Source organism: Furipterus horrens, unplaced genomic scaffold (assembly GCF_987537825.1).
Source record: "Furipterus horrens unplaced genomic scaffold, mFurHor1.1.pri manual_scaffold_3, whole genome shotgun sequence".
NCBI lineage: Eukaryota > Metazoa > Chordata > Mammalia > Chiroptera > Furipteridae > Furipterus > Furipterus horrens.
This window is the reverse complement of record NW_028327173.1, coordinates 38,307,559-38,325,627: the sequence shown is the minus strand read 5'-3', so window position 1 is coordinate 38,325,627 and position 18,069 is coordinate 38,307,559. Positions and strand designations below refer to the sequence as shown.

The following is an 18,069-nucleotide window of genomic DNA, read 5'->3' as shown; positions in this document are numbered from 1 at the left end:
CCTTCCTCCCCAAACCTTCTCCTCCCAGGTCAACTCCATCCAGGCCAGTACCTAGATATCCTGGCTGACATCCTCACCTCCTCTCTCACACCTACATCGTCTTGGCTCTACCACCAAGGTATAAGAATCCCATCACTTCTCACCCGTCACTACTGCTCATCAGCCTGGTCTGAGTCTCCATCATTTCTGTCCCACGAAGTGCTCTCTGTTTTTACCATTGCCCCCTGGAGTCTCTTTCCAATCCAAATGCCAAGTCAGACCTTGCCACTCCTGCTCAGAGCCCTGGAATGACTTTCTGTCTTACCGAGTGAAAGACAAAGACCTCAGAATGGCCTATAAGACGTTAGATAATTTGCCCTTGTTGCCCACCCCATCACGCCTCTGAGCTCATCTTCTGCCATGGCTCCCCTCACTCACTCCACTCCAGCCACCCTGGACCCACGCTCTCCTTGTAACACACAGGCACCCCAGGGCCTTTGCACTCGCTGCTCCTGCTGCCCAAAATGTTCTTCCTCCAGATATCTGCATGGCTCCCCCCCTTACCTTCTTCAAGTCTTTGTCCAAATGTCAGCTATACCGTGAGGTCTTCCCTGATGTAATCTCTCCACCTCCCCCACATGTTCCCTATCCTTTCCAGATTCACTTTTCTCCATAGTATTTATTGCCATCTTTCATACGATATACATTTTTATCTTGTCTCTTATCTATCTCCCCTCAACTCAAATGCAAGTGCTCACAGTGGGGACTTCGTTTTGTTCACTGTGTTATCCTCAGGGGCTAGAACAGGTTGGGTTCTGGATTCAGATTTGGGAATGGAGGGATAGGTATACATTCCAGAGGAGAGAATGCCAGATAGAAGGCACAGGCTGGCACCTCCTGGTGTTATGCTAAGCTATCCAACATCCTTCTCAGCAGTCCACAGAGAGCCTCTAACAGCGTTGTGCAGGGGAATGACACACATCAGATTTTAATTTTACAATGATCCTCTGGTTCCGAGATCAGGTTGGAAAAAGTAAAAAGAGAAGGTGGGAGTGAGGAGCAGTTGCCAGGCTCTAGCAGAAACCCGGTGGGACAAAGACTAAAGCGAACAATTCTTAGAAGTAACTATTTGCTGGGGGAGAAGAGAGGGTGGCATGAAATTTTACAATTGGGAAATTTCTGACTGATTTGAGGTGGAGAGCTGCAGGGGTCAGGGTCACCAGCCAACCCAGAGGATAAGGTCAAGGAAAGTGTGGGAGAGGCCTGAGCTCTGAGGGACACTGACGTCCCAGGCCTGGTGGCAGACACTAGATGTGGGCTCTGAGCAGTGGGAGTAGAAACCAAGAGCTGGGCCCAGGAGGAAAGAGACCAGGAAGCAAACTGGTACCTACTGGGGGCTAAGGAGTGGCAGACTGGCCTCACATGGCTCCTCCACCCCACTGTAGCTCAGAAGGGTTAGGTGGCTTGCCTGGCAGGAGACAGGCTCCATGGCCCTGGTTCAGCCTCCAAGGCATTGGTGACCTTGAGCAAGTCTTTGCCCCTGCTGGAGGCTTTCACATATTAGTTGGTATAGGGAGAAAAGCAGAAAAGCTTTTTCCAGTCTTCTAGCCCTCCCCACCCTCTACACCTTCCAGCTCCTGCCCGGCAAAGGTGGTGCTTCCTAGTCAACTTGCAACTCATTAACCCACCTGCCTGGGGAGATTCCTCACTTTGGGGTAGGAGGGAGGGAGGATGGGCTCTGCTTCTCAGCCTGGAACTCTGTTAATGCTTTAGGAATTTCAGAGAGCCTGATAAACACTCACCCCTATCCTCGGAATACATATGGGAAACTGGGGGAGGGGGGGTGTATAAAAGAGAGAGGGAGTGAAAGAGACCAGCTCAAGGTCAGGGCCAAGGCAAGAGTCAAACCTACAAGCAAATACTCTCCCTTGGCCACAAAACCAACACCCTCTGCCAAGTGTCCTTAAGATCACATTTGCCATTAGCCCTCAGTAGCTTTCTTTTTCAATATAAGAAATAAGCATTCCCTGGCTGGTGTGGCTCAGTGGATTGAGCGCTAGCCTGGGAACCAAAAGTTCACTGGTTTGATTCCCAGTCAGGGCACATGCCTGAGTTGTGATCTAGGTCCCCAGTTGGGGGCATGTGAGAGGCAACCTATTGCACATTGATGTTTCTCTTCCTCTCTTTCTCCCTCCCTTCCCCTCTCTCTAAAAGTAAGTAAATAGCCCTGGCTGGTGTGGCTCAGTGAATTGAGCGTTTGCCTGTGAACCAAAAGTTTGCTGGTTTGATTACCAGTCAGGGCACAGGCCTGGGTTGTGTGTGGGTCAGATCCCCGGTTGGGGGCGTGAGAGAGGCAACCACACAGTGATGTTTTTCTCCCTCCCTACTCTGCTCTCTAAAAATAAATAAATAAAATATTTTTTTAAGTAAATAAATAATTTTTTTTAAAGAAATAAGCATTCCCCTTTAAGCAACGCTCTTCCCTTCCCTTCCCTCACCCTGTCTACCGGAGACCACCTCTCCATCCCTCCCTTTACAGTCTGCAGTTAAGTCAGAACATTGGTAATGGATGGGAGTCTGCCTTCACCAGGGGCGTGAAAATACCAACAGGTGTAATCTCCCAAGAAGCTCGCATTTTTATGGATCTTCATATTCTCCAATCCTTTTTATTTATTTATTTATTTATTGCTCCTACTTGAGCTCAGTCGGCTCCCCAACCTTAGCAGTTGATAGAACACATGAAAAGTATGGTGTTCTCTTTGAGATCTTCATGTTTTCAATTCCCTTGTATGGCAGTTTTATAGAGGAATTGCACTTAAATTTTCCATTTATATTTATTGACTTCAGCCAAAGGAAGCAAACACAAATAATCATGGAAACAGACACTTTCGGTTAATTCCCGGTAGGGACCTGCTTCTCCTCTGGGTGCTGTGTCTGAGCAGCGTAAAGATTCTGAATTTAGGGTGACTCCTCAGTCCATGGGTGAGGACAAATGGCGGTTCAGGGAGGCTGGAGTCTGTGAGTGATGGTGTGTCTCTCACTTCCAGTCCAGGAAGGTGCTGGAGGTGGTTACAACCTTTATCTGTTATACAGAGAACCGCAGGGGAAAGAATTTAGAACTCCGGAGTGGATGGGCGGGTGGCCGCCGCCTGGTCCCGACGGGTAAGCCAAGCCCGGCAGGACGCACGCTGCTCCTCCACGCCGCACTGTCATTCTTAGACATGAGGCTCATTTTGAGAGCGAGGCACTGTACTGCTGTAGGTTTCATGACAAAAGTACGTTGCACCCCTGGCTTATTCCTAATCACCAGGACCAGTGAGTTGCATTCACTCTCCTGTCCTCCCTGTCAGAACGAAGCCACTTCGCTGGCCTGAGGTCGTGGTGAATTCTAGAGGCCACAGTTCGTGGCGGGGCGAGAGCCAGGTTTTGAGGGCTCTGGCCCTAGCGTTTCCTAGCAGGAACCCTGGGACGTGATAACAGAGTGAGACGGAGGGGAATACACCGACTTTATTGACCTGCTGTCGTAGTCTGCCGAGGCTTCTGTAGCAAAGGACCGTAAACAGCAGCTTGAACAGACATTGATCTTCCCTCACAGTTCTGGAGGCCAGACGTCCAAGGTCAAGGAGCTGTTGGGGCTGGTTCTGTCGGCGGTGCTGACCGGGGACCTGCTCCAGGCCCCTCTCCCGGCTGTCCCCTCCCTGAGCCTCTTCTCATCTCCTTCCCTCTACACGAACCTCTGTCCAGACTGCCCGGTTTTACGAGAACACAACTCATACTGGGTTAGTAGTCCCTCCCCCATGATCTCACGTTAACGCGTCGCCTCTGTAAAGGATTCACCTCCAAATACGGTCACATTCTGAAGACAGGAGACAGACAGGAGAGGAGAGGAAGGAAAGGGGGCTTGGATGGGGATCCAGGGTTCGATGGTGGGGAAGAGACGGGAGGATTCCAGAAGATCCATGAGATCTGGCTCGGGTGGCTGAACGAGGGCCCAATAGTGATCATTACAGCTGACATTCATTAATTCATGTGTTCAGTCAACAAATGTCTACCAAGCATCTTCTTCATGCCAGACACCATTTCTAGGCTTTAGATATACAAACATAAAGGGAAGAAACAAAAAATTCCTGCTCTCAGAGAAGTTGCATCCCAGTGGGGAGAAACAAACAATAAACAACCAGATAAAAATCAAATTTAAAAAAGGAAAATGTTAAATGTGGTATAAATGGGATTACAAACAAACAGGGAAGGACGGAGGTGGGGAGTGCAGGGGGCTAGGTAGGACTCAGTTTTAAACAGCGTGGTCAAGGACAGCAGCATGAGGAGGGACAGAGCAAAGGTACAGCGGAGTGAGGAGTGAGCCCTGGGGAGGAGAGAGAGGGAAAACACAAAGAGCCACATGGGGACTGACTGCAGCAGAGAGCAAGGGAGGGGTTGCTGATGCCCTGGCCCACACCCACACCACTGTAGAAGATTTCATTGTTCCGACTGAGCTGGGAGCCACTCAGGGTTCTGAGCCCAGGAGGAATGTCATCTACCTGGGTTTGATCAGGCCATTCCTAGCTGAGAAGGGACTGCAGGGGACGCTGGAAGAAGTAGGGAGACTGGATGGGCAGCTACTGAGACAGTCCAGGTCTAAGGGAGGGGATCCCAGTCAGAAGCCCAGCCAGGCCTGCATGAAGATACTGGCTCTGCCTTTATTCTCTGTGATGTTGCCTCCCTGAGGCTCAGTTCCCATGCCTGTTAAATGGGAGCATCACCTGCAGCAGAGCAGGCTTGAAGACATACAACTATGGCCGTGCACCTGACCCAGCATACAGTAGGCCCTCAGAGAATGCCACCCTTATCCAGGTAAGCCTCAGGACTTCGAACCCCTGCTTGCTGTGTGCCCCTGGAAAGGTTACTTAACCTCTCTGAGCTGGTTTTCCACATCTGTGAATGGAATGGTGTAGAGATGTAGGGTTGCTGAACGGAGCTGGACAAAAAGCAGACATTTCTGCCGTATCTGGAAGGTAAGGAGGGGTAGCCAGCTCCCTGTCACAGGAGATATGGGAGCAGAAGCTAAATTTGTACTTGGTGAATTTGCACTTGTTACCTCTGCTACCAAACTCTGACAATTACTGACACCTGCCACTGGGCTGAGAAAACTGCATTTATTATTTGATGCATCAGCACTGAGTCTGCACACTCAATGTGAGCTTACAGTGTCAGCTGCTGTCATCTCATTTCATCTCCACAGCTCAGCTCTCAGAGGTAGGAGCTGGTGTCGCTGTGATCCCCAATTCCCACTTTACAGGCAAGGAAACTGAGGTAGAAAGAGGTAAAGTCACGTATCTAAGGTCAATCAGCTGTGCATGGTAGAACCCAGGCACAGGTGGTCTGAATGCGAGTCCATGTCCTTTTGGTTACAAACTCAGTGTGTGACCTTGGCCAGTCCCCACTCTGCCTCAGGGCCCCGGGTTCTCATCTGCACAATAGACTCTTCCAGCTGACAGCCAGCTCTAACTGCCAGCCACATGAGTGCACCATTTTGCATGCTCTGGCCCAGCTGGGACCCTGATGCTGGAGCCCCACAAACATCATATGGAGCCGAAGAGCCACCCAGCTGGGCCCAGGCAACCCAGAGAGTCAGGAGAGAGAATAAAATGGATTTATTGTAAGCCATTTGTTACGCAGCAATAGATAGGTAAAACAGCATTGAGAAACAAACATCCATTGAGTGCCTGCTGTGAACCAGGCACTGTGTGGGACACTAGGATTTGTTTCTGGATTCAGAGCCTGGTGGGGCCCTTTAACTTCCTCCTACAATGGTCTGAACTGGCTGGGCAGCAGCAGGTACCATCTCTCCACAGATGGCATTGGCAGCAAGGATGACGCTCTCATAGCTGGGTGGAGGCAAAGCGGCCTGGGTCCCAAGCAGAGCTGCCCGGGAGGCACTGTGTGTCAGGTCTTCCTCTGTGGGGTATGTAGGAGGTGCCAGGAGCCCCTCAACCGGTGGGCAGTGCACTGCCTCCTCATAAGTGGGGATGGCAAGCAGCTTTTGGGTCCTACAAGGACAGGAGAAGAGAGGCTGTTAAGCAGGGGCAAGGGCAAAACGGACTGCATGCCAGGGAGAGTGATAAGGGCTGGGGGCAGAGAAGACTGCATGCCCTGGTCCAAATTCTTTGCGGGCCTCCAGGCTCCCATATACACACTTGGAGCTTGGCATGAGCTGCCCCTGCCAACCTCAGCTCTGCCATTGACCCCACCTGGTTGTCTTCTAGAGAGGCTGTCCCTAGCCCGCGGTCATTGGTTTGGAGCTGGTGAGGAAGCTCTTAAGTCTGCACCAATGGGCCTGCCTATCTAGACAAGGGGCTCACCCGGATGGCAGAGGCTGGCCTAGAGGACAGAGAGGAAGTGGAGAGGACTTTGCTCCAGGGGAGAGTGGGGGTGCTGTGTGGGGGATCTGCTGATGCCCCTCTTGTGAGCACCCATCACCCGCTGGGGATGTGGCCTGTCTCTGGGCAATGTGTCTTCTCAGTCCAAGCCCACTGCAGCCCTCAGAGCAGCTCACTGGAAGGCAGGCTTGCTGCTCCAGCCACAGACCAGGTCATGAAGCAGGTTCAGGGGAGCCTGGGATTGATCCCCAGCCTGTGTGCCAGTCTGATGGAAGGCACCCGCCAGGCGCCAAATCTAGTACACCCCACCCAATGCTCTTGCAAACATCTCTCATAGACCCTCCTCCTCCAGAAGCCAGTCTGGGAGCCCTCAGCTGAAAAAGCTGAAAAGGGACCTCATCCTTCATTGCAATCCCAGCATCCTTTGCAGGTGAGAGCAGGCAAATATTATTGCTCCTGGAGGCAAGCAAGCCAGGCTCTATTGCTGTGTGACCTACACTGTGTTCACAGCCCTCTCTGAGCCTCTTTCTCCTTATCTGTAAAATGGGGGTAACAATTTTCATTTTATAGATCCAGGGCAGGGTAAAATGGAAATATTTAACACTCATAAAAATGTAGGTAATAAGGCTTCCAGAGCCCCATATCTCCTGCTCTGCTTACTTCTCAGCCACGCCTCTGCCACTCCCCCTCTTCTCCAAGCCTTGGAGACATGACACAGGCATTAGGTATGCTAGAGGCCACCCCAGTCACTAACTGCTGGCAGGGCAGGGCATAGGGGAGCTGAGCCTGCAGCAGGAAGTTTGCCTAAAGGGCAGATGTGGAGAGGCCCTCGTGCTACCCACTGGTCCAGCTGGGCCCACCCAGTCCCAAGTCTCCACTGTCATAGTCCAGAATGTTGGAACTTGGGGACCATTACGGGGAGGGTCTGTTCATGATGTATTCTGGATGTGGCACCCTTCACTTGTGTGGGGAGGGCTGTCACTATGGTCCCCATGCACAGGAAGCTCCATTGAGGCTGGGACTCACCCACTCTCTGGAGCCTGCTTGGAGCAATAGACCTGACCTGGTCTTGGCTCCTCCGCCCTTGGCTGAGTCAGACAAACATGGTAGGAAAAGGGGAAGGGACAGGCATGAAATGCTACTTGCCCAACACTTAAGCCCTCAAATCTATTATACTTCACATTCATGACAATGCTGGGGGGTAGCATCTCTCAGCCACTGTACAGATGAGTGAAAGTCACACATCAACCTAAGGAACGTGCTCAAGGACACACAGCTTATCAAAGAAAGAGCAGAGACTGAAACCCTTAACATCTGAATAGGACCATGCTTTTTCTGCTGTACTCACTGAGGGTGGAGCCCCTGGGGAGCCTTCTGTCTAGCCACCTTATTTGGGGGCTCACGATGAGATGGGAGCCCTCTGAGGGCAGGGGTTTTATTTGTTTTCGTCCAGTGTGGTTTGTCAGTGCCCTGCACAGGACCCACCACACAGGAGGTGCTCAGTAAATATGGTTAAATGTGTGAAAGAATAAGTAGATAAATAAATGGAGAAAGTGAGATCCTACAGGGGAAAAAAGCCTGACCAGGCCTCTCTGGCCTGGGTTTACCCACAGCGTGGTACCTCCAGGGAGTGAGGTGCCTGGGACAGGAACAGCAGAGTGGCCTCCTCATGGGGGCCAAATGCTGGTCTCATAGGCCGCAGGGCTGGGCTGAGTCAGCCCAGGGACAGTGAAGAGCCATTAGCAGAAGCAGCCTCCCTGACATCCAGCCAGCCAGTTCTGAATCGAAGACTTGGGTCTCCAAACCGGGAGCCCTCTGCCGCCTCCTGGGCAGGCCTCTGCCCTGGCCTGGCTAGGGATGAAGGCTGGGTGGCCCCGCCTGTAGCTGTGGCCCAGACCCTGTGGGGTCAACATGGCTGTGTGTACAGACAACACTCACCCACCCCCACACTCAGGCCACCCTGGACAGGGAGGGACAGGCACATGGCCAGAGTGCCCTGAGGCCTGGCCTGATTCCAACTGACCACTGGCTGACTGTGACCAGTTAGGTCACTGGTCTCTCTGAGACCCAGGCTTCTCATCCGAAAAGTGAAGAGTTTGGCCAGAGAGTTCCCAAGGCCCTGTCCTTCCCTCTAACTGTCAGGTCAAACCACGGCCTGCCCATGGGACTAAGTGGCCTCTGATGAATACCCTATTGTCCCTGACTTCAAAGACTCACAAGCCAGTAGTGGGAATAATCTGTTACATTCCTTAACTCAGAATGCACTTCCCCCTTTAACCAAGGGAAGAAGGGCTCCCAGGTCCCAGGTCAGCTGACAGATGTCTGGTTTAGCCTCTAATGCATCTGACCTTCTGAGTGGTATGGAAACGCAGGCTTTGCAGCCAGCAGGCTTTGCCACTTTTTAGTTGTTCCTACCCCCTTCTTCTTCTTCTGTCAAGGGCAACAGTAGTTCTCACCTTCCAGGGGACAGGAGGGCTGGGGAAGATGTATGCAGGCCCTTACCATGTAGGTACACCCAATATTTGGGTGAATGAATAAATACATATCGTCGGCAGCCGTCCGTCTCGAGAGACGATGGTGTAGCTTCTTAAGAGTCTATCTGCACCGCCGAGAATGGCTGTGCAGTCCGACTCGGGAGTGACACGGTATCTGTCTCCTCCCGTGTTGAATCGACATCTTGCGATGACGCTGGAGTGTCCTCTCCAGTGAAGCTGAAGCTACAGAGCCTGGGCAGGGTGATATGGAGGGTCTGCTGTTGCCCATGCAGCAGACCCCCCCTCTCTTCGCAGCTGAAGGGTCCAAGGGAAAGACGGAGTCAATACAGCTTGGCTTCAGGTGCGCCGCAGGAGTTGCCGGTGTTGACTACAACGTCAAACCGCCTTAGGGACTCCGGCTCCGGATTTTCTGTCGGGGTTTACTCCCTTAGCCTTTCCCCTGAAGAGGTATGCCGCAAGGCAGCGGAGGTTTTTTGGAGTCAGAGTTTTCCTTCTCTGATGTGCCCTGACTGAATAAATACATAAGTGCAGGCATAATTTGCTTTCTCAACAGAGTAAAAATTGGTTCTTGGTATCTTGGTAATATAAAGCACAGATATACATACAGAACATAAACATATAGTATATCTGTGGTACTTAAATTTCATGGGGGAGAATTAAGAAAAAAATACCTAAAAGCCTCCCTAGGGGGAGTAAAAATGAAAACTAAGGTTGAGAAATGTTGTCTAATGTGAGACCTTGTCTCTGCTCCCCCATCCCAGCCCTGAACCTTTCTTTGCACACGCCCTTCTGTCTGCCTAACCCACCTCCCTCCACCTTAGCCCCTTGAGGAAAAGTTGACCTTCACTGTGCACCTGCTGTATGCCAGGAATGGGGCTAAGTTGTACCTATATGTCACTTCACTTAACTCTCCCTGTGTCCCATGAGCTAGGGAGTGGATGAGAGGAGACACTGGGCCCATGTCCTGGCCCTGACATACACTACCTGGGAGTCCTGGGGCAAGTTACCTAACATCTTGGTGCCTCGATTTCCTCATCTGTAAACAGAGTTCATAACCAAACCTACTTCAGAGGGCTGCTGTAAGGGTTAAAAGAGTAAATATGCGAAAAGCACTTGAATCAGTGTCTGGACCATGGTATGTACTCTACTGGTGTTTGCTATTATTATTGTTGCTGTTCTTATTATTCCTGTTTAATTTCAGATGGGCGAGCTGAGGCTCAGGGGGGGTTGTATGATCTACTTGAAGTTCTACTGCTGGTTAGTGATAGAACCAGGAAAGCATCCCAGTCAGTCTGACTCCTATGCCTGGGCTCTTAACCCCTGTGCTACTCTGCCCCATACCATGCTAAGCTCAGCTTCTGCCCCTTTCAAGAAGCCTACTGGATTTCTCCACATCTCTACAGGACCATGTGTATACCTCACAGCTCTGATCTGTCATGGGGCTTTTAACTCCTCCAGGACTGTGCTGATCAGCTTTCAAGTCCCCAGGGCATAGACAAAGCCTGGGCCAGAGGAGGAACCCCATGAGAGCTGGCTGAGCAAATGCATGAGGATGTAATGGTGCCCCACCTGTGGCCCCACCCTGCCACCCCCACCTTTCTCCACTAACCTGCAGCTCTCCTTCTCCAAGGGCTCCACAGTGAGGTAGTATAGGTCTCTGGAGAGGTGATAGGGGTCCCTTCGGGGTGGCCCCCAGGTGCTGGCCTTGAAGGACCATAGCAGGCCAAGGAGCAGCAGCAAGCCACCTGCCCCGCAGCAGAAGAAGCTGATGGACTTGAGCAGGGGTCTGGGGGGCTCAGGTGTGGGGTGCCCAGTGGGTGGGGCTGGCTGGCTAGCTTGACCACCTGTATCCTCTTCACTCCACCAAGCGAAACAGAGTGTCCCAGCCACCAGAGCCACCGTGCCACTGACCATCATGCAGCAGCGGAGGGTGGAGGCCACTCGGCCCCTGTCACAGTTCTAAACATGGAGAGAGAAAGAGAAGGAAAATGGGCATGTAAGTGGCCTGCTGAGTACTGGAGACCGGGTCTTAATTCCCTCCACCTGAGGTTGCTGCACAACCCTGGGGAGGCCATTTCAGTTCCCTGCCTCAGTTTCCTCCTCTGTGAAATGGAGATGCTGCTGCTGACTTTGCAGGGCTGTTTTGAAGGTCACAGTTACTGCGTCCGAAGTTCCTAGCACCATATCTGGGATCAAGTCAGAGTTCAGTAAGTGTGGCTAATGCTCACTCTGCGCCCCTCTCCAGGCCTCAGAGGCCTCACCTCCCTGGTGGACACGACTCCCCACTGCATCTACCCCAGGCTGGGAGGGTCCCCCAGGCTTGCCAGGATTGGACTGGCTGGTTACACATTACCTCACTTAACCCAATCACAGTCCCGAGAGGTCAGCACTGTCATCTCCATTTGACAGAGGAAGACACCAAAACCCAAGACAGGCAAAGGAGCAGTGTGAAGGAGGGCACTGAGAAGCCTGAAGGTAAAATCCATGATATGAAGCAAAATTCTGCAAAAAGAAAAAAAAGTTCACTATGGCCTTATTTATGATGATCCTAATTTGGAAAGAGCCAAAATGTCCAACTGTAGGGAAATGATGACTAAAACATGACATAACCTCTAGATGGAATGTTAATGACTTATTTTTAAAAAACAAGCTCAGCACAAATGTTTAACAAAAAGGGGGAAAATGTTTTTAATATCTGACTTCTTTCAACTAAGTATACCTAATTATGCATATAGTGTTACCTCAATTAAGTAAAGAAAAAATGCACAGGAGAAGAAAAGGCACACTGGGAGGAAACCTGGCCCCAGACTCTACAGAGAGGAAGGGGCTGAAACACACAATATAAATGCTGTTCCCTCTGCCTGGCAAGGCTAACCTCGGCCCCCACCCAAGACACTTTAGACACCCAATGCCCTCAGCCTTATTGGACCACAGCACTTACCTCTCTGTGGTTAACTTCTTTGCTGTCCATATTGGCCCTGTTCACTGCTCTATCCCTCAGTGCCTAGCACATAATAGCTGCTAAATAAACATTTGTTAAAGAAATTTCCTTAAACGAGGGAAAGTTTTGCTGGCCAAATGTTTGCTGTGTGAAAAGACTGCTTCACAGCTGGGAGGAGCAGAGTGAGAGGAGGATTCCCTAGGATTCTAGCTGCTTCAGCACCAGCCATGAAGCGGAGGCCTGGCTCTGGTCCCCACCCTGCAGCTTACCACCTGTGTTCTGGGATAAGTCTCTCAACTGCTCTGGGTCTGTTGCCTTATTTATACAAAGAGCAGGTGCTCCAGCAGGCTGCTAGAAGAACTTAGTACGGCACCATCTCCTCTTCCAAAAGCTGAGCCAGAGAAGCGGGAAACTCACAGACCTCAGAGAGACTTCAATGACCAGAAACACCTTCCACATGGGAGCTTGCCCAGCATCGGAATGATGCCTCGCTGTGCAGCTGTTCAAATGCATGCTCTTAGGGGAGCAGAAGGGCGTGCACAATGCTCAAGACACAGTAGGTGAAGCATGAGATTTCAGAAGAGCGTGTTCCCACCAGAGGGGTGGGCAGAAGGGTGGAAAGTGGGGAGGGAATTAACGTAAGTCACAGGTATGTAAAGTACAGCCCAGGGGATAGAGTCAATAACATTAAGTAAACTATGTGGAGTGGCAGATGGTTACTAGATTTATTGTGGTGATTACTTTGTAAGGTATATAAATGTTGAATGACTATGTTGTACACCTGAAACTAATATAGTACTGTATGTCCATTATAGTCTAAAGGACATTAATTTTTTTAAAGGGCATGTTCGCAAATGTGTCTGAAAATGTGCGTGTGGTTAAGAAATAAATCCACCCATGTTATCAAAAAAAAAAAAATGTGGGGGGGGGCATATGTGTGTGTGTGTGCACCTGTGTAAGAGAGAATCTATACATGTAACAAGGTACTCTAGCAGTGGACCCCAATTCTTTTGAGCCCCCAGACCACCAAAAGTATATAGAAAAACACCATTTGTAAATTACCTGCAGTTCTCTTCCTACAAATATGTCTTTGGGGCAAGTACCTCCTGTCTCCAGCTCAAGGCGTTTTTATGGAAGGAGAAAAAGAACTGACTACCCCCTTCCCAAAGTCAGACAGCTAGGAGAGGCTGACAAGAGGAAAAGCTAGAGAAGCCAACTTTTAAAAAATCCAGCAAATCAATCATCATAAGCCCTGGACTATATGTTATGGCACTTGACAGTTGCCCTTCATACCCAGCATCTCACCTGAGTCCCCACCACAGGGCAGGGAAAGAAATGCCTGTTTTGCAAACGAGGAAACAGGAGCGAGAAAGGTGAGGGACTTTTCCCACACCCAGATACAGCTGGGTTTCTTGACACTTGAAGAACCCACTCCTGCGTAAGGTAACTTAATGATGCTTTTTACTGTGGGAAGAGGAAAAGACCATGGGAGGGTATAAAAATGCAGAACAGAAATTATCATTCGGCCTGCTCCTCAGATGAGCTGATCCCCATCTAGATGTTTCCTTTTCATCTCTCCCTCAGCCTACGTACCCGGTGGTGGTGGTGGCAGGTGTGTGCTGGGCATTGACACAGGCTGGGCCCCACACCAAGCACTTTACAGGTGTCCCCTCCGTTAATCCTCATAGCAGCAATATGTCCTGAGGGCAAGTGGCTGTGAGAGCAACAGTCTATCCAAGGTCAGAGCCCAATTTGAACCCAGGTCTAGTCTGATGCAAATACCTGTGTGTGTGTACGGCTAGATCTATCTATATTTTTTAGTATGTCAAGTGGAGACCTTGCTGTGAAGAGCTATATGTGTAAGTCTTGGGCACAGGCAGTCCCCATTCTCCTCAGACAAGTCCCTGCAATGCCCTTAGCGTGTTCTCACAGGCATGGTCATCTCCCTCTCTATGTGTCTCCCTCCTTCCATGTGGACCCCGCCTTGGACAGGCAGGCCACAAGCTAACCTGCCCTCCCCAGGGGACGGAGGGTGTCAGTGTCCACTGGATGAAGGACAGCCTGTTCTGTTGCTGTGCCGTGGTTTTCATTATTATTACAGATTGGAGCTCTGATTATCAGCAGCAAGGTGTCCTAGCTCAAGATTCCCCTGACCTGCTTCAGAGAGTGGTCTTTGGGCAGCTTCCTCACCTCTCACCTCTCACACTTGTGTGCCCGTACCTGAAGGGGGAGGAAGAAAGAGCTCCGTGCCCTGGAGGGAATAACCGCAATCCCAGAGAAGTCCCACCCCTGATCTCGGCACTCAGGCAGGGCCCTCGAGGCTGGCCCTCCCCCTCTCCTCCCTCACACTCCCACATACAACCCATCCAGACTCCGGCCACATGGGGACCTCTAGACCTGCTGCTCTCTCAGCCTAGGGAGCCCTCTGTCCATATTCAGGGCCCATATCATGGCCCCAACCCTTCAAAACCCAGCCCAACACCTCATCCTCCCGGAAGCCTTTCAGCAGCTTCCACCCCCACGTCCCACCAGCCAGAGGAGGCCTTTCCCTGAGTCCGATCTACTGCCTTCTCTGACTATAGCCATTCTACCTGTTAGCTCTGTGACCTTGATCAAGCGGCTTGACATCTCTGAACTAAAATTCCTACCTCCCAGGGAGAAGCAAGTTGTGAAGATGAGATGCCAAAATGGCAAGCTGTAAGGGAAGCATGGTGACACAGACACAGCTGGACAGAGGGTGGACCCAGGCTCCGACACTGGGCATGTGACCTAGCTTCTCCTTGCCTCCCTTCCCTCCTCTGTGAAAGCGGCACAAGAACACCGTGTTGCGTTCTACCAACAAGGGAACTTCAGGGGCCAGTTTTCTGTAAAGAACTGAATCATCTCATCTGAGCAAGAAGTGGTCCAAACCATCTCGACCTAACCACCGGGTAAACTGAGGCTCAGAGCGCGACGACCCAAGGCCACTCAGCGAGTTAGAATGCAGGAAGAGACCCGAGTGTGCAGACTGCCCACCAAGCCTCCGTGGTCAAGGGAAAGGGAAAGGGTCCAGATGGGGTGGACTGCAGGAGGAGCCGAGATGCTCCCGAAGGAAGGAGAGAAGGAAGCTCATACCCACCTGGGGCTCAGCCATGGCGCGCCTGGCAGTCAGGCGCCGTCCAGGCGCAGGGAGCCCGGCGGGGGTAAAGGCATGGTGGCTGTCGGACCGGAGAGCGGCGCGAACCTGGGAACGGCGTCCTTCGGGTCTGCAGGGGGCTCCAGCCGTAAGGGGGTGGCCCTGGCGTTGGTCCTCTAGCCCCACTCTCCGCGCCCCGCAAAAACGCTAAGGTCAGGCTCCGGGTCTCATCCCGGGGTCTCACAGTTCTCCTACCAGCCAGCTGCCGTCTGTCCCGTCCGCTCCCGCCGCCCCGCACCCGGAGCAAAGGTGCCGAGCCCGACTTCACCCGGCAGGCGCGGGTCGCAGTGCTGCGCGGGCCCCCGAGGGCGCGCGACGGTGGGCTTCGCCCTCGACCCGCGAGGTGACCGACCCGGGTCCCGGCCCTGGCTTGGCCGACTGCGGCTGGGCCGTCTGGGCTCTGGCTCTGAGCGCGGCCCGCCCCACCCCTCCTGGGATCCGCGTCTTCGCGGGACGCCGGTCCGGTGGAGACTCCGGGGACCAGCTCTGGGCGGCTCCAGGTGCCACGCCACCGCCCCGCCGGCCCCGCCCGACCTTAAAGCCACAGCGCGAGCGGAGCTGGCGGGGGCTAGGGTTTCCCAGCACCTGGGAGTGGTGGGACCACGGTTACATCAACGCTCAGTCAGAGCGGGTTCCAGGATTCAGGAGCCCACACCTCCTCACTCTCATTCTACAGCAAAGGAAACTGAGGCCCAACGCGGGAAAGCCACAGGCCTAAGTGTTTTACCGCATACTCCGTTCACGTAACTGGCTTTTTCTTCTCGCAGAGGTCAGTCTGAAAGTAAGCCCATGGAGAACCCCCAACACCTCACTTGCGGAGGAGGAAGGCATTCTCAGAAATCATTCTCAGAATAATGGCCCGCATTTAAGTGCTTCCCTCAGCTCCTACCCCAGGTGCCTAACCGCAGCCGGTGGGAGGCCCGGGAGCATGGCGCTTGGGAGAGAGCAGGGCCTCCCACCCAGTGCGTGTCCTCGCTTCTCTGAACCGTCTTTCTCCTTTGTCAGAGGACTGAAGATCCCAGCTCCCAAGTCTGTGCGGACTGAGTTAAGTAGTTCAGCGCTGGGCCATTATAACAAGTACAGACAAAAAGCAGTTTTTGTGGACAAGTGATTTGGGCACCTGGGGGAAGGTCACCAGGGGGTGTGTGTATGTGTGTGGACACGCGTGCGCGTGTGAATTCTTCTGTGGGAGGACACCTGAGTTGTCCTAGAAAGGTGGGAATGGGGTATAGTGTCCAGGCTGGAGGAGTATCTCTGCAAAGGCTGGACAAAGCCACAGGCTGGTTAAACCTTAAGTTCAAGCAGATCGAAGGGAGCCAATTCACGGGCCAGCCTGGGTCTCGGTTTTGTTTTTGTCTTTGCCTGCTGCTCCCTCCCATAAGGCAGGAGACAGGGCCTGAGTCCCCTCAGCCATGCCAAGGATACCCCACAGAGGTACAGAGGGTGTACTCCAGAATTACAATGGCTCAGTTTGTGAATCTTCTTAGTCAGAGGTGACCTCTGTGAGGGCAGGGACCAGATGCGACTTGGCTCAAGACCCAGCCAGGCCCAGCAGGGCCAGTACCACTAGGTCTAGGTCCCGATTGGAACCAGGGGATCTGGCCTAGTTCTCCTGCTTCTGTCTTCCTCTTCCCTACCTTTTGGGAGTTCTGGGGAGCCCCACAGGCATGGATATCCTTGCAGACTCTGAGCAAGCAGCTTCGGATGTTCCCTGGCACTAGGTTGAAGACTCAGAGAAAATTGGTCACCTCTTATTACAAATGTCACCAGCCAGCCATTTTTCTTGAGTTTTTTTTTTTTTTTTTTTTTTTTTAGGGAGAGAAACATCTATTTGTTGTTCCACTTATTTATGCATTCATTGGTTGATTATTGTATGTGCCCTGACTGGGAGGTCAAACCCACAACCTTGATTTTCAGAAGTATGCTCATAACCAATTGAGATACTTGGCCAGAGCTCGTGTGTGTGTGTGTGTGTGTGTGTGTATTTAGTTTTTTTTTCAATTACAGTTGACATACAATGTTATATTTGTTTTTCTTGTTTACTTGTCTCTCAGCAAAATCATCAAGTCTGAGAGACAGGTGTTGCCTAGGGTCACACAGCTAATAAACAAGTGAGGGGTCCTGAGGGAAGGTGTCAAAATCCACACCAGTCTGAGTTTTCCAGATCCACATGCAGAATCTCCCCCTTCACAGCTAAAGAACAGTTGTTAATCTGCAAAGAAAGAAAAACATTTCCCTAAGTGCAGCCTCAGTCACAAAGGCTCTGTCCACCCCCCTGGGCAGGTGATTCTGGGGCCCACAGCCTCATTTGGAGAAGCAATGAGAAATAAGCACTGGAATCAGGTCTTTGCAGTTGTTATGAGGATTAAAGGACTTATTACATAATATGCTTAGCAACAGTACTTGGCTTATAGTAAGTACTTAGTAATATGGGCTATTTTTATTATTGTTATTATTAATCTGTAAGTAGAAGAGAAACAATGAGAGAATCCATGATCGTCTTGGTAGAGCATGCTCCCTACCTCCCTCCTCCACCTCCTACCTCCAGGACAGGGTCCAGCATCCTTTTGCAGGATCACAACCTATAGACAACAAACTACTGTAACATTTTGATATAACTCTTTCTAAATGTGTACATTTACAAAACTCTGGTCATACATCGCATACCATTTTTAATAGATTTTCTCTTCATTTCACACACTTCTTCATGAACATCTTCCCAAAACTCACTGCATTCTAGTTATCTGCTTAATATCTGGCTCCCCTATAGACAGCATCTCGAGGGCAGATATGGGCATCTGGTGTCCTATCCCAACCCCACCCTCCTGTGTCATCTCAAAGCTGGCACACAGTAGGCCCACCATGAATAGAAGCCATGAACAGCATGAGGTGTACAATAGTGGCGGGTTGTTCTGTCCCCTGCCTAGGCGCACACTCATTTCTGTAAGGAGGGAAGAAGACTCATGGGGTAGGGGCATCTCAAGGTCTGCCAGCAATGCAGCCAAGGCTGGTCAAGGTCTACGTTGGAACTATGTTTAAAGAAAGATCTCGAGCGCATTCATTAATGCCAAATAGCAACAGGATTCTGAGGCTTGGCTTCCT

The 18,069-nt window shown here is 51.5% G+C and overlaps 1 protein-coding gene across 2 annotated transcripts; it reads right to left on the bottom strand.

The window, feature by feature from the left end:
- Positions 1-5,613: 5,613 nt before the first annotated feature.
- On the bottom strand, positions 5,614-15,439 carry TMEM61 (transmembrane protein 61). Of its 2 annotated transcripts, none has more exons than XM_090271640.1 (3): positions 14,911-15,439; positions 10,461-10,810; positions 5,614-6,026 (listed from the first exon to the last, which is right to left on the bottom strand). In XM_090271640.1, the coding sequence occupies exons 1-3, from the start codon at positions 14,923-14,925 to the stop codon at positions 5,771-5,773; spliced, it is 621 nt and encodes a 206-aa protein (XP_090127766.1). In that variant the 5' UTR covers positions 14,926-15,439; the 3' UTR covers positions 5,614-5,770. The 2 variants fall into 2 exon arrangements, with proteins under 2 accessions (XP_090127766.1, XP_090127765.1); XM_090271639.1 differs by lacking the exon at positions 14,911-15,439 and adding an exon at positions 11,793-11,855.
- Between the last annotated feature and the right edge of the window lie 2,630 nt (positions 15,440-18,069).

Bases quoted from the DNA above. Each gene is read 5' to 3' on its own strand.
- TMEM61 (XM_090271639.1), bottom strand. From the start codon at position 11,822: ATGGACAGCAAAGAAGTTAACCACAGAGAG. The intron at 10,811-11,792 runs GTAAGTGCTGTG...CTCCATGTTTAG, and splicing joins AAGAAGTTAACCACAGAGAG to AACTGTGACAGGGGCCGAGT. The intron at 6,027-10,460 runs GTTAGTGGAGAA...CTGTCCTTGTAG, and splicing joins TTGGAGAAGGAGAGCTGCAG to GACCCAAAAGCTGCTTGCCA.